The sequence below is a fragment of the Lutjanus erythropterus genome, chromosome 3 (assembly GCF_056507025.1).
Source record: "Lutjanus erythropterus isolate fLutEry1 chromosome 3, fLutEry1.hap2, whole genome shotgun sequence".
Lineage (NCBI taxonomy): Eukaryota > Metazoa > Chordata > Actinopteri > Lutjaniformes > Lutjanidae > Lutjanus > Lutjanus erythropterus.
The window spans coordinates 9,284,152-9,307,523 of NC_139319.1; the positions used below are offsets into that span (position 1 = coordinate 9,284,152).

The 23,372-nt window shown below is 41.1% G+C and overlaps 1 protein-coding gene across 1 annotated transcript in view; it reads right to left on the reverse strand.

Annotated features, from left to right (window-relative positions):
• Window positions 1-1,451: 1,451 nt before the first annotated feature.
• LOC146329631 (protein tweety homolog 3-like) overlaps window positions 1,452-23,372 on the reverse strand; it is a 40,225-nt gene continuing 18,304 nt past the window's right edge. The window contains exons 4-15 of the mRNA XM_084714905.1: window positions 16,999-17,110; window positions 16,692-16,912; window positions 15,105-15,200; window positions 14,877-14,949; window positions 14,661-14,736; window positions 13,470-13,525; window positions 12,182-12,274; window positions 11,871-11,963; window positions 11,645-11,781; window positions 8,045-8,218; window positions 6,205-6,280; window positions 1,452-3,347 (exon numbers count right to left, since the gene is read on the reverse strand). Of these exons, the coding sequence (XP_084571031.1) occupies window positions 3,213-3,347; window positions 6,205-6,280; window positions 8,045-8,218; window positions 11,645-11,781; window positions 11,871-11,963; window positions 12,182-12,274; window positions 13,470-13,525; window positions 14,661-14,736; window positions 14,877-14,949; window positions 15,105-15,200; window positions 16,692-16,912; window positions 16,999-17,110 (1,342 nt within the window). The 3' untranslated portion in view covers window positions 1,452-3,212. The remainder of the gene's footprint in view (window positions 3,348-6,204; window positions 6,281-8,044; window positions 8,219-11,644; window positions 11,782-11,870; window positions 11,964-12,181; window positions 12,275-13,469; window positions 13,526-14,660; window positions 14,737-14,876; window positions 14,950-15,104; window positions 15,201-16,691; window positions 16,913-16,998; window positions 17,111-23,372) is intronic.

Sequence of the window (23,372 nt, forward strand, 5' to 3'; positions counted from 1 at the left end):
GTCCCACGGATCTTAACATCGTTTGCATCGATGGTGCAAAAAACACTGCAAAGTACTAGACCATAGGTAGCATTGTTACCATAACATGGACATTTTCTTTCTAGTAAAATCACACATGTAAGATTGTCTCGCTAATACGAGAAGTGGTCATTGATTAATAAGAACATATTAAAATGCTGTACAGGAATGGTGGTGGGAAGGTATTTGAATGTTAGGGCTCTAATTACTAGATTCCAGGTTTCTACCAACTACATCGCCCATAATGCAAATGGTTATCGGTGTGATGTCACAGCAGTGGGCGGGCGTGTAGTTACTACAGCTCTAGAGGTGAATGTAAACAGGACAAAAGTAGGGAAAGATGGATTTTATAAGAAACTGTGGTGTGTGTGTATTAGATGCGAATGTCTGTACAGCACGTATGTTATATGTGTGTGTGTGTGCATCTGTGTGTGTTTCAATGTGTGTGTGTATGAGAGGGCATGCGCGGCGTCCGTGTAGAAATGACTCAGGCTAGATAGGCTGGCCCTTGCTTGCTGCCAGTCAGACACACCGATCACTGTACTTACACACAGTAACACTGAGATAGAGCAATAGCCAATCACGCTGCAGTGATGTCACACACACGGATTCACAAATACAGTTTTTATACACTGTACAAAGTTCAAAGGGATAGTTCAGATTATTTGATGAGGGATTGCATGAGGTACTTAGACAGTCAGTAGATGTCAGATGTTGGGCACCTGCATGGAAGCTAAGCAATGTGCTACTGTGGACGGGGTCAGCGACAAAGCCATTTAAAAATGGTCCACCTAAAGAAAAAAAAAAATCTGTTTAAGCATATATCATATTTAGAATAATTTCACTGCTCTACCTTGCCATCAGACAGCATTTTCTGATGGGAAACCGCTATTCTGTATGTAATTATCACTCTCTCCAAACTTTTCCAAACTCCATAGGCAAAATCAGTATTTTTACTTGCAGCGCACGAGAGTTGCTGATCTACCGCTGACAGTTTATTTGTCTTTTTGTGTGACTGCGGTGAATCTGAGCTATCGTTTTAAAACACCTAAGTCACACAATAATGCTAACTGAATAAAAGATTGAGGCAATAACTCCCGTGTTCTGTTAAGTAAAATGACTAATTTTTCCTATGGATTTTGGTTTGATTGAAGCGAGCAATATTTGGCTTAAATAACAGCAGTTTTCTGTCAAAAAAGGTTTACAGGCTGCAAAGTAAAGTTTTGAAAATGTTCTAAATATAGTGTACACTTCAACTGATATTGATTTTTTGTTTTTTAGGTAGACCTTTTTTAAGTGGCTAAAATAATAATTTTGCTTCTGACCCTGTCCACAGCAGTTCATTGTTTGGCTTTCAACACTGCTACTCCTGTTGCTTCTCCAAACTGGAGGCCTGCTGACTGGCATCTAGAGTAGGTAATACACTGACTGACCTCGTATAACCCCACTTCAAATAATAACTATCCCTTTAAGAGCGGGAGGAAAAACCACTGGCAGTGTCCCAGGCAGTTTTACTTCTCCATCTCGCAAAAGTCACCTTGAAGAGAATTTGTGCTTGTGGGTAAAAAAAATAACATTAAAAAAAAAAGAGACCGCTGTTGGCTAAAGGTCAACCCAAAGTCACCAGTTAACAAAATAAAAGCTCAGGAAAAAACAAACAACTGTATAGAAGAAGAAAGAGAATACTACAGTTGGTCACAGTATCACATCCCGAATTAAACTTCTGCTAAAACATAAAAAAAAAGAAAAAAACACCCACTTTTTTTTAACATTTTAATGTAACATTTGTCAGGGACCTTTACTTTCAGGATTCCAGACACAACTTCCATTCATTAATGAAGGAAAGCTGTTTTATTTTTACTGCTCTTCATATTCCTGATCATATCCCTGAATGAAAACAAAACATTAAAATAAAATAAAAAGTTTTTCCGTCCCTCCTCAGTCCTGATCGTCTTCTGGGACCGTGACTGGCTTAACATAGCACCTTGCAAATGCGTAGTCGCAATTCTCAGTGAGTCTTACTCCATTTCAGTCCGTCGTTTTCCTTTTTTCAAGCGTCTTTCCCGTTCCCTTAGTATTTACAGCCAGAGGGAAAACATTCCACATGAGGTTTTTTTTTTTCCCTTTTTTTTTGAGACTTCTGGAGGCAGTAGGAGAAGAGGACAGAATCAGGCATCCCTCATTATTCAGAGTTTTTTGGCACAGGTTGAGCCTTCTTTTGTCTCTCGTCTCTCGCTCCAATTCCCCAGAATTCAAAACAGTTACTCCACAACAGGATTCCTGGCTCATATTCAAAATGCATTAGTCGATGCGTGTACTGTATGTGCACGTAAACAAATATGAGAGAGACATGGACACATTTTTCAAGCTCACGATTCAAGTCTTAGTTAGACGACAATGTTAAGTTTAAGAGAATGTAGTTGGTACTTTTTCTATCTAAACATGGCTTTCTGATTCACTGGCTTATTATTTATACAGATGTGTCCACCTATGTGTGTGTGTGTGTGTGTGTGTGTGTGTGTGTGTGTGTGTGTGTGTGTGTGTGTGTTTGTATGAGAGATACAGCAAAAGTTTCCATGATAAACACGCAGCACACCACATTTACCAGTAATGATTCAACAGTCTACTTTTCATGAAATCAGAGTAAAGCACACGTTTTACTATTTACAGCTCTGTACAGTGTGTGTGTGTGTGTCTGTGTGTGTGCATGTGTGTGCGCTTGTTTGTGTGTGAGTGTGCAGTCTGAATGTAAAAGCATCAGGATGGTGAGAGTGGTGGAGCTGTCTCCACTGGAGGGCGGTGTACGGATCCCAGTGGAGGAGGAGAAGAAACTGCAGACGGAGCAAAGGCGCTTTAACTGCTGTGCATTGTGGGTATGTGAGCTGATCCATCACAGCAGTGGTGGAACAAGCAAGTGATCTCATGGGATGGACTTAAAAATTTTTGAATAATTGTGGACGCAGATTTTTGACCTTCAAAGTGCAGTCCTTTGCTGAGGTGCTTGGTTGATGAGTCCTGGCTGTGGTGTTTCTGGTGAACCGGTCGGTGTTGGTGAGAATCAGCGGACCCTGACAAACTGGGGTCTCGTTGGTGCTTTAGTACGCTGAGCTCTGGGTGAGCTCTGCTGAGTTGGATCTGATCGTTGGCTGTGAGAACTGGATTCAGGCAGTTTACTGGGGCGGATGATCTGGTCTCTAATGGACTGAGGACTGTGGTCGGGCAGTGGGGTGAGGCCGGCTAGCCGGGTCCAGTTGGTCGTTGGGAACAGAGCGTCGGTTCTGGTCCGGTCGGTTGGTGGCCAGGTACTTCGCTCTCATACTGGAGGTGTACTGAAGAGGTGGAGGACAGGAAGGACGGTTTGTGGAGACAGAGTGAAGAGTGGTGGGTGACAGAGGGAAATATGTTGGGAGAGAAATCGAAGAGGGAAACAATTAGAAGCAGGAGGGAAGATAGAAAGACAACAGGACAAAAAGAGGAAAACATGGATTATGATCAAGCTTTATTTACACTGAAGGAAAAAAGTAATATAGAAACAGTCTCACAGTTAAAGGCGTAGTTCATCCCAAAATCAAAAATACATATATTTCCTCTTATCTGTAGTGTTACTGATAATTTTGGTGTGAGTCACAGAGTATAATATAAATATTGGCTGTAAAGATGTCTGTCTTCTTTCCAATACAATGGAACTACGTGGCACTGGGCTTGTGGTGCTCAACCACACTCAACTCAACAGAAATGTCTCCTTCCAGAAATCATGACCTGGTTACTCAAGATAATCTACAGACCTTCTTGTAACAGGTTTCAAGTAGGAACTATTTTCTTTTGACCAAACTACACCGGCAGACGGTATCACTGCACTAGCTAGCTCAGTGGTGCTAATGTTGCAGTTCCGCAAGGAGGATACCATTAATGTTTACATCCTGTACTGTCATGTCGGGTTGGGTATCATTTGGACTCCAACGATTCTGATTCTGTTCATCAAGTTCAGTTCGACTCAATGCTAGTTTCACAATTTAACAAGACAAGAGGACATGCATGCATTCAACTCGCATTTTTATGAGGAGAAGACACATAGCAAGATCAGTATGAAGGGTCTTAATCACAGGTTTCATGACAATACGATTTTATATTATGATTTGTTTCAATTCAGTTCAGGGGTCTGCGATCACTATCAATGTCATATGTCCATTTAACACAATCAGTTACATTTATGTCAGTTCACAAAAGGCAACTAAATTGTGATTAGACAATTTTATGTCTGAACTCGATGTGTCATTACACCGCTAGTCAATATATGATAGGTGTTTGCAGTACACAGTTTACACGGTAATTTTGGAATTGGTTCTCAACGCCCAAACCCACTTTCACAAGCACAAGCCTCTCGTCCATGCGTATTTCCTTCTGCACGGCTGCCTGGTGTAATTCAGTAGAGAGAAAACAGCTCCTACATGAAACTGCTCACAGCAAGGTCTGTGGATTATCTTGAGTAACTGGATCATGATTTCTTTAATTGTATTTTTTGGGCACTTTGAGCAATGCAAGCCTCCTAGTTCCATTATATTCAAGAGAAAACAAAACTTGACAACACACATCATAACTATCTAGATGGATAAACAGCACTTCAGGTAAAAGGAAACATTAATTTTTGATTTTGGGGTGAAGTGTCCATTTTAAATAATGTACATTAGATCAGGAAATGTGAATGAGATAGACAGATAGATAGATAGATAGATAGATAGATAGATAGATAGATAGATAGATAGATAGATAGATAGATAGATAGATAGATAGATAGATAGATAGATAGATAGATAGATAGATATGGGTGATTACGTGTGAGGCAAACAAACACACACATGTACAGCAGAAATACTTTGACCAGTCATTTGGACAGCCGGGGGTTTGATTACAACAGTCACTCATTATATAACAGCTGATTAGGTTTCTGGATGATGTTATTATTGTAAATTAGCATCATTTTGTCAGTGGTTTGTAGTTAGTGCTCTAGTTCTGATGTAGTAGGTTAGCCTGGTATGAGTTAGTGGTCTTTTGTGAGCAGCTGGCTAGTTACTGTCGGAGCTTCTCTGGTTTCCACGTCATTGCAGACACTGGTGACAGGCGAGCGCTCTGGCACAGGACGGCGGCAACAGTCAGCAGCCCTGCCTAAGAATGATGCAGCGTGGCCGTTTTTGGTGGCTGCTACTGTTGGACAGTGGAGGTGGGAAACGTGCTCCTGTGACTGTTTAATGGTGAAGGGTGAGGGGGCACAGAAACAGAGGACACATACACCTCGACAAGAAAATGCACACATAGACACACTGTGGGAACAGGGGGGGGAGCAGGAACTTTAGAGGTTTGGGCTTGAATTTACTCAGGGGCAGAACTGTCAAAAAATTTCAGCTTCATTGCAGGGTACGGAGCAGGAATGTATCCTAGAGGAAGTAATGATGCTAGATTTGTTGATTTAATTTTATCAGTCCACAGTAATGTAAACAGTTGATAGTGCATGGTACAACATCCACAGCTACAGGCCCAGCAGCACCTTGTCAAAGCCAAAATAGGCAACCTGTTTGTGGCAAAAAGTCAAACAAGAGGTGCAGTTCAGTCATCTGCGAGACTGGCAGATGTCTTGTGTCTTTTGGTGTTGAAGAAAAACATGATGCACTAGAGATCTCTTTCAGTTTCTCTCAATGATGTCTGAGCTGTTCATCTGTTGTTACGTGGCCTACAAATTCTCCTCACATAGCACTGACAGCCAGAGTGAAACCAACCAGACTTTTTACATCAGAAATAGAGGACAACTTTGTCTCTAACATGACCCAAAAGTTACACTTATCAAAAGAGACAAGCCTCTCTTTTGATGCAAGTGCAAATCCTACTAACAACAGGCGTCTCTTCAAACTTCCAGATGTCCCAGGCTGCCAAAATGACCTTCATGAAGACGATCCATGATCACGGTCTAGTTTGAGCACAGAGTACACTTGCAGTGGTGTAGGGATGGGGCACTACCTTCCAATATCCACACTAGCATGCTACAAATGCATGCTACACTATGCTTCCTTCATTGCTGTCTCAAATGATAAAATGCCACCTCTGTGGGCTCTGCGGTTTTGAATATTTCCCGGCTGCACCGTGGGTATTGGAAGATAGTGGAGGGAGAGTGTGTTCTAGAAAGTGTGCACTTACAGAGGGTGGAGGGGACTCCCTGCCAATCAGGGGGGTGTTCTCACACCGAGGGTTCTGAAAGTTTGCGTTCTGGCTCCTGCATTATAGAATAAGAGGTTACTGCATGTGGTCACCCTGCCACTGGGGCTCAGTTGTTGAGCTGTGGTCTGCTCATGATTATGACTACATAACTCTCTGACAAATGGCCTCAACAATAATTATAAGTCAGGGACTTAAGCTTGGTTTGAACCACAAAGCCAGAGGTTAAACACCTCGGCCACAGTCCAACATAGTTAACATTCTTTCTTTGCAATGTACAAAAGACAAATATTTAGTGCCAGTAGGACACTGGCTCTTTTATCAGTGCCTTAGAAACATATTTTTTAAAGTACATATTCATAATTTGTAAAAGAAACATAAAATATTCATTTATTAATCTTCAAGTGTCCTTGTGAACATAACTGACAGTAATAGGAGGCCAAATAAGAGGTATTTCCTTAATCTCTGCTCTTATATCTACAATAGTGCAGCTGATCACTGATGTTGTTCAACAAGATATTATAAATGTCTGAAAAAACTGAAGGGACATGGTTCAATTTACAGGATTAATGGGAAGAGATATATATGGGAGAACATCATAGTTCCCACAGGGAAAATAAATCAAAAGTACCTGAAACAGTCCAAAGTTTTTAAACTAGACAAATGTATTTTCTTTACCCAGGCAGCTCAATATAAACAACACACATTAATCATTGTTCAGTATCAAAATAGAAAAGCTCTTTATACATAAATGTATGAAATTAAAAAAGAAGTGTTTTTCTATGTTTTAGTCCATTAACTATAAATGTGTACTTTAAATTACTGCCAAACCATTTTCCAAAGTATAGATCTACTGTAAATTACTGCACTCATTTCCTGGGATTATACAAATTTGTTCCTTTGGCAGCTGGTGGCAATTGACTCTTGTTCTTGAATGTCAGATTCCACAAGTACGACAAGGAAAAATATATGCCCACAACTGTATAATCATGCAATGATAGCTTAACTTTGACTAAAAACAAATACGGGCAAACATTCCCTGCAAGGGCATATTTATCTCAGGCAAGTATCAAGTCTCATTCCATTCTGGCATGGGTATGGGAACTGATGTTTTTACATGTAGATTCTGTCTGCATTACCTGCATAATACAACATTTTAAATGTTATCTGGCTATGTGGAGAATAATTAATCAGTCTAAAACTCTGTTGTGTGCTTTGGAATGTAGTCATCAGTACTGTTAACATACAGGATTTGTTAATGGACTAAAACATGAAAAACACAGTCCTGGTCCGAAAAGTCAAAATGCCACATGACTTTCAGGATAAAGGTACTGTGTATTTACTAATTTCTTGCTGCAGAGTTACCGTTAATCCCTTAGCAGCAAACATCACACTGAATTTAAGCTAAAATAGTAGCAAGCAGTGGCAGACTAGAGATATATATGCTGCATATTTATTTTTATTTTTTTTCATTCAGAGCAAGCAGTCCTGTGGCAAACTGTAGCAAGCAGGTGAAATTAATACTTTTTTGTGGATTTTTGTGGACTGAAACAGGCAGGCTGGCTGATACAGCAGGCAGCCCTCAAAGGGAAAGCTAGTGAAGGGTTCTACCTCACTAAGTGACAAATATTGCTGACAGTGTGTCACAAAGGACATGCGAGCCGTACACAGCAAAAACACTAGCTATGCTAACTCATCGTATCGCAGGCAGTGAGCGTTGCTATGCTGCTAGTCTGGGTCACGGGGGGGCAAGCATCAGCTACCTATGGCAGGCAGTGTATTGATCCTGCTAGCCTCTAGCTAGCGGTGGGTGCTAACTCACATGTATTCAGTGACGGGGGCATTGCTGACAGTGTGGGCGGTAGCGGGCAGGCTAGCTTCGCTACCGTAGCTGGAGCCACAGCTGTAGAGACTGGGCATGTGAACGCGGTACAGGTTATCGTGCACCCCGCCCCGTGAGGCACCCGACTCGTCCTCTCCGTCTTCCTCATCCGTCCTTCAATTGGTCAGGGTAAGGGCAGGGCACGAGAGGGCATGATGGATAGGAGGGGGAAAAGGTAGAGGGGGAGGGAGATCCGAGAGAGACAACAGAGTGTAAACAAGTGGTTGAAGAGGAGGTTAGGAGAGGGGAAGGTGTACTTGTACTATGTGGAGTCCCCTGATACAAAAGACTAGGTAAGGCCATGCCTTCAGCCCCAAAGCAGCTGAACAAGAAGAAAAGGAACATGGGCAGCATTCATCTACAAAACAGGTCCACTACAAATACAATACAGGTCTCTAATATTACTACACAGCCCAGAGTGGACCCATGAAGCTGTTTTGTTGCTTTGTGTGGTTACATCACATTAAAGGGATAGTTTGGATTATGTGAACTCTTGAATGATCTGTGTGTTACCTACAGTAAATGCTGCTCAGCACACCCCCAGTTAGGAGAAGCAGAGAAGAGTACCTGCAAGGAAGCTAAGAACTGAACTGCTGTGGATGGGGTCAGCAGCAAAAGGTAAGTCTGGGCTATATTTAGAATATTGTCACCACCGCCTTTTCTGACAGGAAACCACCATCATATTAGCTAAATGTCGCTCTCTCCAAACCAACCAAACTCCACAAGGAAATCAATAATTTTACCCCGCAGAACACAGGAGCGGCTGTGCCACTGCAGCTTTGATCAGTTAGTTGTTTGTGTTATTGTGTGACTTAAGTTTTTAGATGGATAGCCTGGATTCCTGGAAGTCACACAATAACACAAACAAACTAACTGATTGAGGCAGCAGTGGAACTCCTGTGTTCTGTGTTCTAAAATGACTGATTTTGCCTATTGAGTTTGGTTTGTTTGGAGAGAGAGATATTTGGCTTTTATAACAGTGGTTTCCCATCGGAAAAGGCTGTCTGACAGCAAGGAAAATATATAGCGTACACTACTGCAGCTAAGACACTGACTATCGGTAATTACCTCATACAACCACACTTCAAATAATCCAAACTATCCGTTTTAAGTCGATGACTCTTCAAATATTCTCAAAAGTGTTTTGATACGTAGAAACATGCATTCATTTTCTTCATGCAGCCATCCTCCAAAGAGGAATCACTCCTGATAATTACTGTCAATTTCAAATTGGTCCAAACAATCAAATTTCAAAAGTCAATATTTTCTTTGAAGTACTTCATGCATCACTGAGTGCTCCATGAAACTTAAAGCAAAAACATCAGGAAAAAAGGAGATAATATGGCTGGTTTGGGCAAACCATTTTCAGACATAAAATGGTCAAAAATGTAAACGGCCAGCAACGTAACAGAATGAGGCATCAAATAAGATATGTGCTGATTTGGAAGCTGGATCTCTGGCTACAGAAATGTACGGGTCAGCCACAAAGTACATGTACATGTGCATATGAAGACCCTGTTTTCATGACTATTTTTACTTCTCTGTTGTTTTTTTGAAGTCTATACCAGCTGTTCACGTACTAACAAAGTCCCATCAAGCTGGTAATGTTTCAAAGAGGGAGGGGGCTGTATGAAGAGCTTTTAGCAGGGCCCTATGTTACTGTAACAGAGACAAAAGGCACAAAAGAAGTTACTGCATTGTCTGGCCACCAGATGGAGGTGTTTCATTCAGGCAACCAAAAAAGAGCTCAGCTGTGCAGCCCATCAAACAGACTCAGCAGTTGCAGCACAGTCAGCCTTAATAAGCGACCAACCCCGTGAGCAGTTGTTCTTGGGACATTATGGATTATTGTTTAATACCTGCTGGGCCTGATACTTTAGCATTGCTGGTAATTCACACCCAACAAACAAGCATAAAACACCACTATCATGGCACAGCTGTGGTTCATAATTCAAATTGTTCACCAGGGTGAAACCTATCATAGTCTAGAGCTCTTTGCACTTGTTTTACCTAAGTATTATTAGGTTTCTTGAATGGCTATTTAACGGGCCGTTTATCGGACCATAGGGTCATTTAATACCCTCAATATTCACCATCATTCGCTGAAGCCCAAAGCATTTCCAAATCAGGACAGGGAGAGAGGAGCGAGGGACGGAACAGAAGGAGGAAGTGGGGCACAGAAAAAAAAAAAAAAAAAACGTGGTGATACACAATCTAACACAACAATGGTGCTCCAAGTCCACAGCGAGGAGAAAAGAAAATGAGAGATAACGTACAAACATAGAAACAAACAATCAGCCAGACTGGCAGTGCTAACGGCAAACAATAAAATAAACAAAACTTGCAGAGAAAAACCGGATGGATGCAAAGACAGGCAGGAAGACGCAGGTACAACAGCTCAGGAGGCAATTACACTTAAAGAATGACATGCATGGGCACAGAGTAGATTCTTTAAGGATCCTTCCACTGTTTTCAGGTCATCAGATGAATTCAGTTAGACAATTAAGGAGTTAGACCTAGTAACATGTTAGCTGTTAGTGTACAAATTAACCACAGAGATAGATGTAGGAATGTAAAGGCTTGTGCAAGTCCTGTGAATGTGTGACAGCGACCTTAGCCATGTTCAGACCTGGTATGAACATGCATCCTGGGCGATCTGATCACAAGTGGACAGCTCTAATTAGATCTTGGTACAAGCATACTCCATGCTTAATATCTCAATGAGATTTACTCCTTAGGTATCAAAATTTGGTATAGAATGACACTTTTTGATACTTGATAGTATTGAAGGAACTCCATCTGTACCATAAAAGTATCAGATTTTGATACCCAAACCTACTTGTAACCACAATATCCCCAGACTCCCTTAAAAACTGTGCTATTTTGAGATCTGTTCAGTGAGGAGAAACTTCATAAACTTTGTGAAATGCTGTCTACAACAAATTCATAACCATTGGTTTCTTCTTCTTAATGCAGCATTAAATGCAACACACAAGTTCCTTGTAAAAACATTATGCTGCTGTGAAGAGCAGACAGGGGACACACTCCGTGGTGCGCTGGGACACACTTTCACTTTCTCTGACTCTGTCATTAATGCCTTTCTTTGTCATCTGTGATGTGAAAACATCAGATTTACACACAGTCAGAAGAAGTTAAAGTGTGCGTCCTGCACACAGTTCAGGTAGAAAATCCCAGCACTCCACAGTGGGTCTCTGCTGGGCTCCTGACAGCAGAACTAACAGGTGACTTTTTGTACTGAATGGCCAAATGGACAGTAACGGACATTAAACTGACAAAATAGCCCAAGTGTTTATTTGTATATAGAGTGGGGAAGTGAGATCTGATCACAAGTGGTCACTCCCGATGCATCTGGAGATGCATTCCAACACCTGGTAGAAATGACATACTCAGAGCTGTCCACCTGTGATCAGATAATCCAGAACACCTTAATACCAGGTCCGAACACGCTGTGTGTGTGTGTGTGTGTGTGTGTGTGTGTGTGTGTGTGTGTGTGTGTGTGTGTGTGTATGTGTGTGTTACCTCTTCCCAGGCCAAGTATGTGGCACACTGCACACAATGGATGAGAACATCAGGGCAGTGACAAAGGAGAAGAGAACCAGGTAGATAAGACCCTCCACCCCGTCATAACACAGCCCAGTCAATGCCTGAACGTAGTCCTGCACGGAGAGGAAGAGCAGGGGAGTCAGTTGTTATGAAATTATTGAGGAGTTTTCTCTGCTCTAACACAACATACAAAGTGACTCACCATGTGTAGGCTGCGACAGTCGACCAGAGCAGTCAGCTGGTGAAGACCAACCTCAGTGGAATTCAGCACAGACTGGATTTGCTCAAGACTCCCCTGCACACACAGAAGCAATGGTTACACATGAATGTTCAAATATAGATATCCACCTTCATGTCCGTCCACACACATGCACACGCACACACACCGGATAAACATGTGTGTGCTGGCACTTTCATAACTGCCACTTTCATCACGCTCCCGCTGATGCAAATCCACTCATCCGTGAAAATAAAGACCTACAGATCATTGCGCACACAAGCAAGCACACAGACCTTGGTGTTGGCATAATCACGTGTTGCTGATCTCAGTAGCTCTGCCACATCATCCTGCATCTCCACCAATGCTTTGTGACTCCCTGACAGCCTCTACAAACCATACAGAGAGACAAGAGACACAAACACAGAAAAATACACACACAAATACATCATTTGGTTATCTGCCGTAATTGCTTTACAGGTTTAAACAGGTAAATGAATGAATATGTTCTGATCTTTTTATGCATTCCAGGCCTGGAACTAAGCACTTTTTAGGGCCACTTTGGCCTTTGATAAATAGAAATTTATTGGACATTGCAGCCAGTTTGTATGGCAATATTTCCAAGATCAATGGTGCAAAAACAATAAGTGATAATTATATTGTATGAAGATAAAACAGTATTAGCTGATAATTAGTTTGACCAGCTACTGTCACTAATCAATACAAACACACATTATTAGACAGTAAACCATCAATCAGACCCATAAACAATCAGTCAACGTCAGACAACCTTATCATATTTTAGCAGTTACCCCGTGTTTCTGTAGTCGTGAAAAAATGTTGAAAATGAAAAATGAAAAACAGAATTATGATTTATATGGAAGAGCATTTTCGAACAATGGGATAAAACAATGATCCTGTAAGTCACTGTAATGAGAAACCTTCTCAAAATAATGACTTGAATAGTCAGTTATTATTTTGAGAAAGTTTCTCATTATAATGACTTCCAGGCTCTCACATGAACAGAGCTGAGCTTCCATAGAAGTAAACTAAAGCTCCCTGCTGTCAACTCCCTTAAGAAATATGACAAAAATTCTGCCCTTCACCCGATTTTGTTCATGTCTGTGACATATTCTACTGAGGTAAACATTAAAGCTGTGGTAATAGGTATCATGTTGCTGGTATGATGTTGATGTGACTATCAACAGATCATTTTCATCGTCTCACAACCATGTGTCACACTGAAAATATAGCCGAGACTTCGAACCTCTAGATGAGGCGCCGCTGCAGCCGAGCCTGTGACAAGCTGCTCACACGGGCTCTGTGGCTGCTCTAGCCTGTTAATATGTGCGCCGCCATGAAAAGCATGAGGTCCTGTAATGAACACGAGCTGCTCTGTGTTCCAAGCATGGCAGTTTTAAATCCACTAGTTTCTTTTAAAGGCACAACGGCCAGTTCAAAACAGGGCAAGCTGAACTGGCCGCGTGGGTAGAAGGGGCATTGCGGCCAAACTCCAAGGCATCCATAGCACATCTATAAAAAGCAAAAATCAAAAGAATAAGTACAACAAGGTGGTGAAATTACCTGCTGGAAAGGGTTAATTTGGCCAGAGCTGCACCTCAGGTAATACTGCAGGATATCTGGAAATGTAACAATAAATACATGTCAACAATATAATAATTATAGATACATTTAAAACATACATTTTAATGACAGGACAGAAAAACCCTGTCGCTGTATGTAACAAGACTTTCAAAGCCCAGTATCTCTCTATGGAAGTGTGTTGGCAGCGTTACTCAGGCAAAATTGTGCATGTGTGTGTATGTGCGTGTGTTTTTCTGTTTGTGTGTGTTACGGAGGCAACATCTGTGCTCTACAGAGCGGAAACAACTGACAGACAACAGAACTCATTAGATGAGTGTAGAGAGGGAAGTGAGGGAGGGGAGAGGAAGAAAAGGGAGCAATTGAGAGGTAAAGAGGGATATAAAAGGATGAAGAGCGAGAACAAATCAGATAATGATCCTAAGTGAAAAAGAAAAAATGTGCTCTGAATTTTTTTTTTTTTTTTTTTACATCTGGGACAGGCGGGCAGGAGGAAAAGCGAGCGGGGTGTGAGTGTGTGTGTGTGTGTGTGTGTGCAGGATTGCTGATGCATTGCAGTCAGCAGAGAGAGAGCAAGAGCTTTTAGATACCAGAGTGTCAGTCAAACACAATCCCCTTGGATACACACTCATACAAACACATACACACACACACACTTGCTTCTTAAAATAGAATCAACATGTCAGGGTAAGATTCAACTGTCAGTGTGGAAAATTCAAAGATGTTTCTGCTTATTTGTCAACCTACAGTATCTGCCTGGGAGCAGTTCACTGACCAATCATCTCGTATTCCTTCCTTCTTAAATTTTCAGAATTATAATTAATACTTTTAATCACATGCCATAAAATTTGCTGTCTTTCTACAGTGGTGGAGTTGTTATAAAACTAAGCAGTTGTGAAATGTGAATGGTTTTCTTATGAGATATGGATTGTTTCACCTCTTCAGGCTTCTAAAAAGGTTCAAATAAAACAATCTGAGAAAGACAAATGAGTCTTTTGTTAAATTGCTCACAAAAAATTGACTCATTCAACCTGAAACAAGTTTTGCATGTAGACAGTGCTTTATTTTATGATTTTCATGCCTAAAAGGTTTGGAAACACTGTTTTCCTGCACAAAAACTTTAAAATGGCTGCTAAGGTTCAGTGTGTTGTTTTTTTCCCCATGTCTGCATACCTTGGTTGATGACTGCATTTTCCTTGGTTACCCTGGTGACATAGGTATCCGGGGAAACGCAGAAGTCGCTGGCTGACTGTAAGAGGGTAAGAACACATGACACATCAGGCTACAGTAACATCCACGCTAAAGACGCTCGCTAGAGCAGTGGGAAAAAGATTACATCACTGCGGAGCCAGAGAGCTCGCTCGGCGATGTTGCCATGGTTACACTTACAGCAGCAACTGCCAGTTCCAGGCCGAGAGACCCCCAGCTGATTATCAGAGTCAAAACCCCCAGCAGACACACTCTGAAGGACACAAAAACACATATCTTTGAAGTCAAGATTCAGCGTAGCAACATGACATGCATTTCACAGTTTTAACAGACGCAGATTGAGAGTTGAGAAAGGATTTGATTCGTCCAATAGGAGCAAATTTTGGGGTATGACGTAAAGAAACATACCCAATCAGAGTGCCTCTAGAGTTGCGTATCAGGCCGAAGAGCACCAGAAGGCAAATGAGGACATCAAACAGCAGCAGGCCAAGATACCCCAACCACCTGTGAATATATACAAATTTATCAGTGGTTCATACAAACAGATATACAGAAACACATCAGCCACAAAGCAGAGGGCTGTAGTCTTGGATTGAGCTACAACTTCAACATACACCATGTAGGACATATACCAGGGTCACAGTCAGATCACTACCTGAGGTTATTTTTTGGGCATTTTTGCCTTTATTGACAGTGACAGCTGAAGGTATGACAAGAAAGGGGGGTGAAGAGACAGGGAATGACACGCAGCAAATGAGCCACAGGCGGGATTTGAACCAGCAGCCGCTGCAGAGGACTAACAGCCTCAATACATGGTGCGCACGCCCTACCGACTGAGCTATAGGGGCACCCACTACCTAGTTTTTGTTAAAGGTTTTGGACTCAGAATCACAAGGTCATCAAGCAAAAAGTGAGGATTAGTTTATTCACTGAGCTATCCACATTTTCAGAATTGTATTGTTGCCATGGTTGCTTAAAACTACAGTTCGTAACTTCTGTAAAAAAAAATGTTTTTGTCATATTTGCTGTAACTGTCACTATATCCTGAGAGTAGTACACGAAACAACTAAGAAGTGAAAATAAGGTAACTCTGGTACCTAATAATGCTCCTAATGGTATTTGCAAGAATCCACCATGACGGAACGAAAACAACCTATCACAGACGGCTTCCAATCCAAAATGTTGCCAAATGAGATGTTTTGAGATGAGTTATTTTTATATAGTTTACCAGCTGTAGCTGGTTAACAACTGTATGGTCATTTTAATGATTTTAAAGGGAAAGTTCTGCACTTTTCATGTGGATATCAAGTCAGTGTTGATGGAGAACGTAGTCAGCTGAAGCAAAAAATGGTGATGGCTGTAATGGTGATAAACAAAGCTAAGTTCTCCTGCTCATGGAGCAGGTCTGGGTTTCCATACTCACTACCTTTAAGGTTCTGATTGATGTAACCCAGTACCAAACAGTATCAAAACTTCTCCAGTCAAACAATACCTGCACCTTTGAAAATAGGTCTTGGAGCCATTCAGGCAGTGCGAATATGTACCAGGATGCATTGCACTTGAGCTTCAGATGCCCGTGCCCACGTTGCTGTGTATCACCACCCTAGTTTGCAGCTATTACTTAAACGTTAACTCACAAAAATACTCACCAGCATGCCCCCTGGCTACTCAGAGGCAGAGACTAGAAGCTGAAACAGACTGTAGTCTTACCACTAATGACATCACTGTGGCCTCACTTGAAGCAGGGAGAACAACAGATTTTGCAAAAGGAGAATTCAGCTTTCTCTATCAATACAGCACACACTGAGGAATTTCTTGCTTCAACTGACTGCACATCCTCGTGGACAGTGCAGAATTTTCCCTTTAACTGGCATCCTCCAGCCATTCTGAAAGGAATATTTAGTAATAGTGGTAGAATACAGTATGTATTGTAATCTAAATATGCCATACCAATCCAGCATCACAAGAGTCATACCATTACTTGTTGGTTCTGACCTGTAAAAATCAAAGGCCTCCGTCTTGCGGGCCAAGTCCTCCAGAGAAATCTCAGTATTGGACCAGAAGGGAACATCCACCATCAGCCTCACCAGCTCGTCCAGCTGTCCCTGCAGCTTTTGGACGATGGAAACATAATCTGTCTGCTCCTGGAAGGCTGTCTCCAGCTGGACCAAGTTCTCCTCCACTGTCTGGTTTAAGGCTAGGGCGCTGTCTGACACCTGGACATTCACAGGAAAGAGAAATTAATATAGGAACTGCCATTAGACACTTATTTTGTTGTTTATATTTACAGCAGGTAACTCACCAGCTTCTCCACCCCAGATATGGTGCGGTTGGCATGGCGAAGGGAGTACGCCAAACGATTGGCTCCATCGCTCGACTCCCCATTTCCATAGAATCCTACAGCGATGCCAGCGCTGGGAGGCAGAAAAGAGGAAGTGCCAAGTGTCAACACAATGACTAATTCAACCATCAGATGGCATCAAATTAATCAATATGGATGAATGCATTCAATAGTAGTTTTTTTTTTTCTTACAGTCATACATGCAAACACAACAAAACAGCAGCAAAGACAGTTAAAGGGACAGTCCACCTGCAAATCCAAAATACATAATATCCCTCTGGCCTGTAGTGCTATTTATCTACCTGGATAGTTTTGGTGTGAGTTGCAATGTTCTGGAGATATCAGCCATAGAACGAATATGCTTTAGGAATTCTTTTTGACCTTCATAAAGATTTTGGCACTGTTAAGCATGACATCTTACTCCAAAAATTGTTGCACTATGGTTTTACTGGAATCACTTACTTACATTTTACAATTATATTCATAATCATCATCTCTCTGTTAACATAAATGGATGGATATCCACTTCTCTATTCTGGGGCAACTCCTATTCCTTATTTATATAAATGATTTGGCAGCATCATTCTCCTTTTTCCCAGTACTTTTTGCCAATGATAGCAATTTATTTCTTTCACATACTAATTTCTCTGTACTTACGGCCAAAGCTAATGCTGATTTAGGAAATAGTTCCAAATGGTTCCAATTAAACAAATTATCTCTTGATGTTAAAAAATCTAATTTTCTAATATTTACATCAAAGAATAAAAAATATCAGAATTCTGACTCTTTTCTCTCCATTGGAAATACCCCAATTATCCAGGTTTCATCCACAAGTTTCTGTGGAATCCTGATTGATTAAACTCTTGAATTGGAAGAGTCACACTCGCTTTGTTTGCAATAAGATTTCCAAATCCATTGGCATCATCTGCAAATTTTGAAGTTTGGTTCATCAGAAGTGTTTATTAACTCTAAATTTATTATAGCTTAATTTATCCATACTTCATATATTGTAATATCATTTGGGGAGCTATTTATCCTACCCAGCAGAGAAAGGTTTGATCCAGAGAGGCCAAAAGTGCAGATGGAAAAGATTAGATACAAGAGATACAAAGATACATTTTTGGTTTTGGGGTGAACTGTCTCTTACTGCATGCAGTTCCTCTGTCAACCAGCAACAGGCGGCACTGAGCTCTCTGTTCTTTGCTTCAGTGTCACCCTCCGGCCTCAGGCAAGCACACGACTACCAGGAATGATTCACACACACACACACACACACACACAGACACACACACACAGAGTCTACACAATAATTGGGTCACCAGACCGCACATAATATGATCCTTCTGCAGCTCTGCATCCACATTCACACATGACACATGCTACAATATCTGAGGTTCTTTGCCCTAACACCCTTTCTCCTAAACCCTGGTACCACAACTCACCCCTCGCCCACCCAACACCACCACCACCACCTCCAAAGAAAACCCCCTTTACACTTTCTACTCCATCACATCTAACCCTCTTTCCACACAGCCCCTCCCTCACACTCAGCCTGTAAAGCTCTTGTTGCTGCCTCCTTTCTCTTTGTGTACTGTATGTGTGCATGTGCGCATGTGTGTGTATGACTGCACTCTTTGTATTGATGATGTTACTGTCTGCACACTAACACCGGGCAGATTGTAGGGGGGAAATTTATGACCATTGTTAAGGCAATTCATTCTAGCCCATTAGATCTTGAGTAGCCCCGTGTTACAGCGGGTTTACACACACACTCCTTTGTGTTAGCGTGTGTGTGTGCGTGTTTGAGAGCTTTATGGTGGAGTTTACGAGCATGTGACATAAAATAACAAATACAGAGGGAAACTGGCAGAATAAAGATGAATACAGACACTTTGATGTGCTTTGTATGTCACTGTAAACATCTTCTCTTTTATCTGTCTGTTTCCACACCCATCCCTGCCTCCCACCATCTTCCTCCACCCTCCATGCCATCATCTCAGTTTTAACAGTAATTCATCTCTCTCCACTCCTGTTTACTCATCCTCTTCTCCTCTCCTACCACCACGCTCTCTCTCTCCCACTCCTTCCTCTCTCCAACTCCCTTCATCCATCCTCCTCTCTGTCCTGTTCTCCCGCTGGTTTAATACCTGCTGCTCCTATCAGGGGATTTCATGACTTCATTAACCAGCAGCTTAGGATATGAGACATAAAAAAACAGTAAGGCAAAAGTTCAAGAGTCAAATAATTGACAGCAAACATTGGCCAGCTTAGCTCCTGCGTAGAAAAACACACATACATCACTAAGACATCATTTCTCATTTTTTCCTTGGAGAAAAAGCAACCTGTTCTGAATGATGCTAACTCAGAGAGAAAGCTCGCTGCTTTGGTCTCTGCTTCAGTCCATTTTCAGCTGAAATGGACTGACATCCTAACGCTAACAATGCTAAATGGCCACACTAAAATGCACTCAACTGGAGCTCGTAGAGATAGTAAATGTTATATTCGGTCAAATTGGGTGCATGATGAGTTCAAGTCCAAGCCAAACTGATTTACCTGAATTCAAAATAAATGCATATAAGTAGCCTACAGCCAAATGACATGTCCTATTTTATACTCAGTTAGTACTAACAGTGCATCCTATAACTCTTAGGAATGGGTATTGAGAACCAGTACTAAACTGGTACTGGTTCCTAACTGGTCACTGCCAAAATATCAATAAGCTCTTGAACAAACAATACTGCTATCAGTATTTGTGTAATGTTACATAAACAGCTGACAAACAAATCAAGGTTCAAGGTTACTTTATTTCCCTCCCTTGGGAGAAAATGATCTTGAATAAAGGGAAAAAACACTGCATTAAGCCAGACCATATAATCAGAGAAACATTAAATAAAGACATTAAATAGGAAATGAGCAAAACATTAGCTGTGTAAATCAGTCATCCACAGATCTCACATTCACTCTGAGACAGAATACAGGGGAAAACTACTGCTACCCAGGTGCTTGGACACATAGTCACACATTGAACATTGACACACTAAAAACAACACTCATCCTGCATTGCTTACAGCAAATAAGCTGTTAGTGTGACTGCAGTTATCTTAGAGGCCTCTTGTGTTTCTGTCTGTCCTCAACTATTTGCTCAGTAATGACTTTAATTTAGAAAGGAATAAATGAGTGTTTGCACCAATTGTGTTTACACAAAGCAACCTGTACCTCCATCCTGAGTTCATTAATACATACTCAGAATTAACATTCAGAATTCAAAACACATGGTCAGGGTCAGATAAAATCCTGATAACTTCCCAAACTAGCAGGTGGTACCATAACATAAAACTGACTCTATCATCACTCTATAAAAAAATCAATGTAAACCAAAAACTCTCAGTCTGCGAAGAAAATGGAGGCACTGTTGGATCCTCGCAAAGCTAACTGCCACCTGTGTGTGCCAGCTAAGATTGTGCATGGGCCTACTTTAATAAATTTGTAGCTAAAAGAATAACTCAGGAAATTATTTAACTTGGTAATATATGGTATTTTTTCCACCACCATAGCCACAAAATATAACTCAGTGTAACTTTGAAAATGAACATGTAAACACAGGATTCATCTGATTGCAAGGAGGATCTGACTCAGTGTCAGACATTAAGATTAACCACGTAGAAATAGCCAGTCGTCTCGCTGATGATCTTGTTAACTTACGTAGGTCATGCAGAGGCATTACTAATAAAGTGATACTGTCTCATAACCAGTTGAAAACTCCTTATAGTAGCTTTAAGGTATCAACGAAATATCCTAGAACTCGGTGGTATTGAAAATACTCCAGTCAAACGATATCTGCATTTGAGCTAGAAAGAAAGAAGTTGAGAGTTCAATGTACTGAGATGCCACCAAAACATTATAAAGTATGGCTATACTACACACCTGTGGCATTTGATAGAAACAAATGCAAACAAAGCAGAGGGATTATTTCAGGAATGCTTCCATTCACATGATGGGTATCAAATGAAGTATGGAAAAAAGGTATCAAAAGAAGTACTCTACTGGAATCATATCACTTCAAGGGTATCTGTACTGATACTGTAACACCCAGCAGGTATCATCAATAAAAGTATCGACAAGTATTGTTAGCAATAAGCAGAATCTGTACTGATATTGGTATATCAGTAAAATCCTAATGATACCTGTCCCTACAAACTGCTGTTCCATGTAAAGAGGCGACAACATCCAGACACCTAACTCACCACTGACTACAAACCACAGTGAAAAAATATTATCAGCAGTGTAAGACCAGGGCGGCATACTAATGCTTTTATTCAGCGATGCACCAATCTGATCTGTATTGGATCCCATACTGAGTTTAATTAGCATACTGGCACTTTGATCATTAGTGGCATTCCCATGCTGGATTCAAATCCCCAACATGCACCACAGGTAACGATGGGGGTCGACAAATCAAACGGGACTGAAATCAGAAGAATGATAACTTATAACTAGTTTATTTATCATCATTTTAATACCATTCAGTGTTGGAGCTGTCAGTTGGATTCATTTAGCTGCAACCAGCCACAGAGTAAGATCTCAGTGCAACAGCATCAGTGGCCTCATGTCACCTCACATAAAAACGCTTGCAATGAATTCCAAGCAGCGAGGTGCACAGACATCTAATGAAAACGGAGAGCTGGTATCAGATGAGTGTTTGATAATGGCAGAAAACTCTGAGCTGAAGAATCAGAATCAGTGCTGGGAGAGAAAAGTTGGACTGATGTATCCTGGAGTTGCCACGATTAGCTGATTAATCGATTAGTCAAACAAAAAAAAATTGGTTGGCGACTATTTTGATCAGTTATTTGTTGTATCAGTCATTTCTCAAGCAAAAATGTCACACGTTTGCTAGTTCCAGCTTCTGAAATTTGAGGATTTGCTGCTTTTCTTTGTCATTTAAGATGGTGTATGAAGAGTCTTTGGGTTTTGGACAGTTGGTTGCACAAAAGGAGCAATTTGTAGACTCTGGGAAATTGTGATGAATATTTTTCACATTTTTTTTTAGCAATTTATAGACTAAACGATTAATCGATTAGCCTGAAAATAATCCACAGATGAATCTATAATGAAAATAATCGGCAGTTGCAGACTTAATGCATCCTCACTTTTTAATATTGCTATTATTTAATTCTCACAATCATTCTTCAGATTGATCATTCTGTCTACAAAATGTCAAAACATGGAGAAAAATGCCCATCCTAAGTTCCCACAGCCCAAGGTGACCTCCTAAAATCACTGTTTTGTAGCTATCAATTTAAAACCCAAAGATATTCAGTTTATTTTTGGGAAGCTAGAACCAGCAAATGTTAATTTTAATAAATAATCCATTCATTGACTCATCCCTTCAGCACCATGTCACACAATAGTAAACAGCCTGAAACAATATACAGCTGCTTCTACTGTATCTAAACACACTGCACCTGCACACAAATGGAGGAAGTCCACATGTGCTTGGTGTTGTGCCAAAAATAAAAGATGATGTCATGTTAAAATGTGGACAAAGTCCACCCACACACACACACACACACACACACACACACAGTCAGATCCATATCAAATATTCAATAAGAAATATTATAGCTAATCATAAAATATTAAAATCTGCAAAAAAACACTCTTCAGCACTGAGTCACGCGAACACACACACACAGACATACAGACATAGCTCCCCCTGACTGTATAATTCATTTCTCGTCTCTGCATCAAATCTGCTTCTGTCTCCATGGCAACCTTTCTAGGCCACGGAGAAGGCCGAACAGAGAGAAATAATAAATAACGGAGGGGGGCTAACAGAGATGAAGAAAAGGGGAAGAGAGAGGTAGAAAATGTCAGATGAGGGGAAGTAGAAAGGTGTTGAGAGAGTAAATGAGGAGGACTGGCTTGTATGTTTGTGTGTGCGTTTGTGTGCCAAGAGGAGCGGAGTCCACACTGCCTCGGTGTCTGTGGTCTACATGCTCTCTACCCCGCTGCCGCTGGGTCACTTGGGTGAAAGATCTCAGTGTGTACACACAACCTTCAGAGTCCAATAAACACAAACACTGAGTGTAACCACCTGGCTGGCTCCCAGTTACACCACAGGGGCTTTCTTGCTTAAACAACACTGAGTGCACTAAATGAAGTCAGACTTACAGATATAATGTACAGTAAATATGGCTGCTGTCGACTCAAAATAATACATTTTTTAAGGGTTTCCTCAGACTGCCCTTCCTCTACTTATGTTTATAACCTAGCCTAGGGCTGCAACTAACAATTATTTTCATTGTTGGTTACTCTATTGATTATTTTCTTGA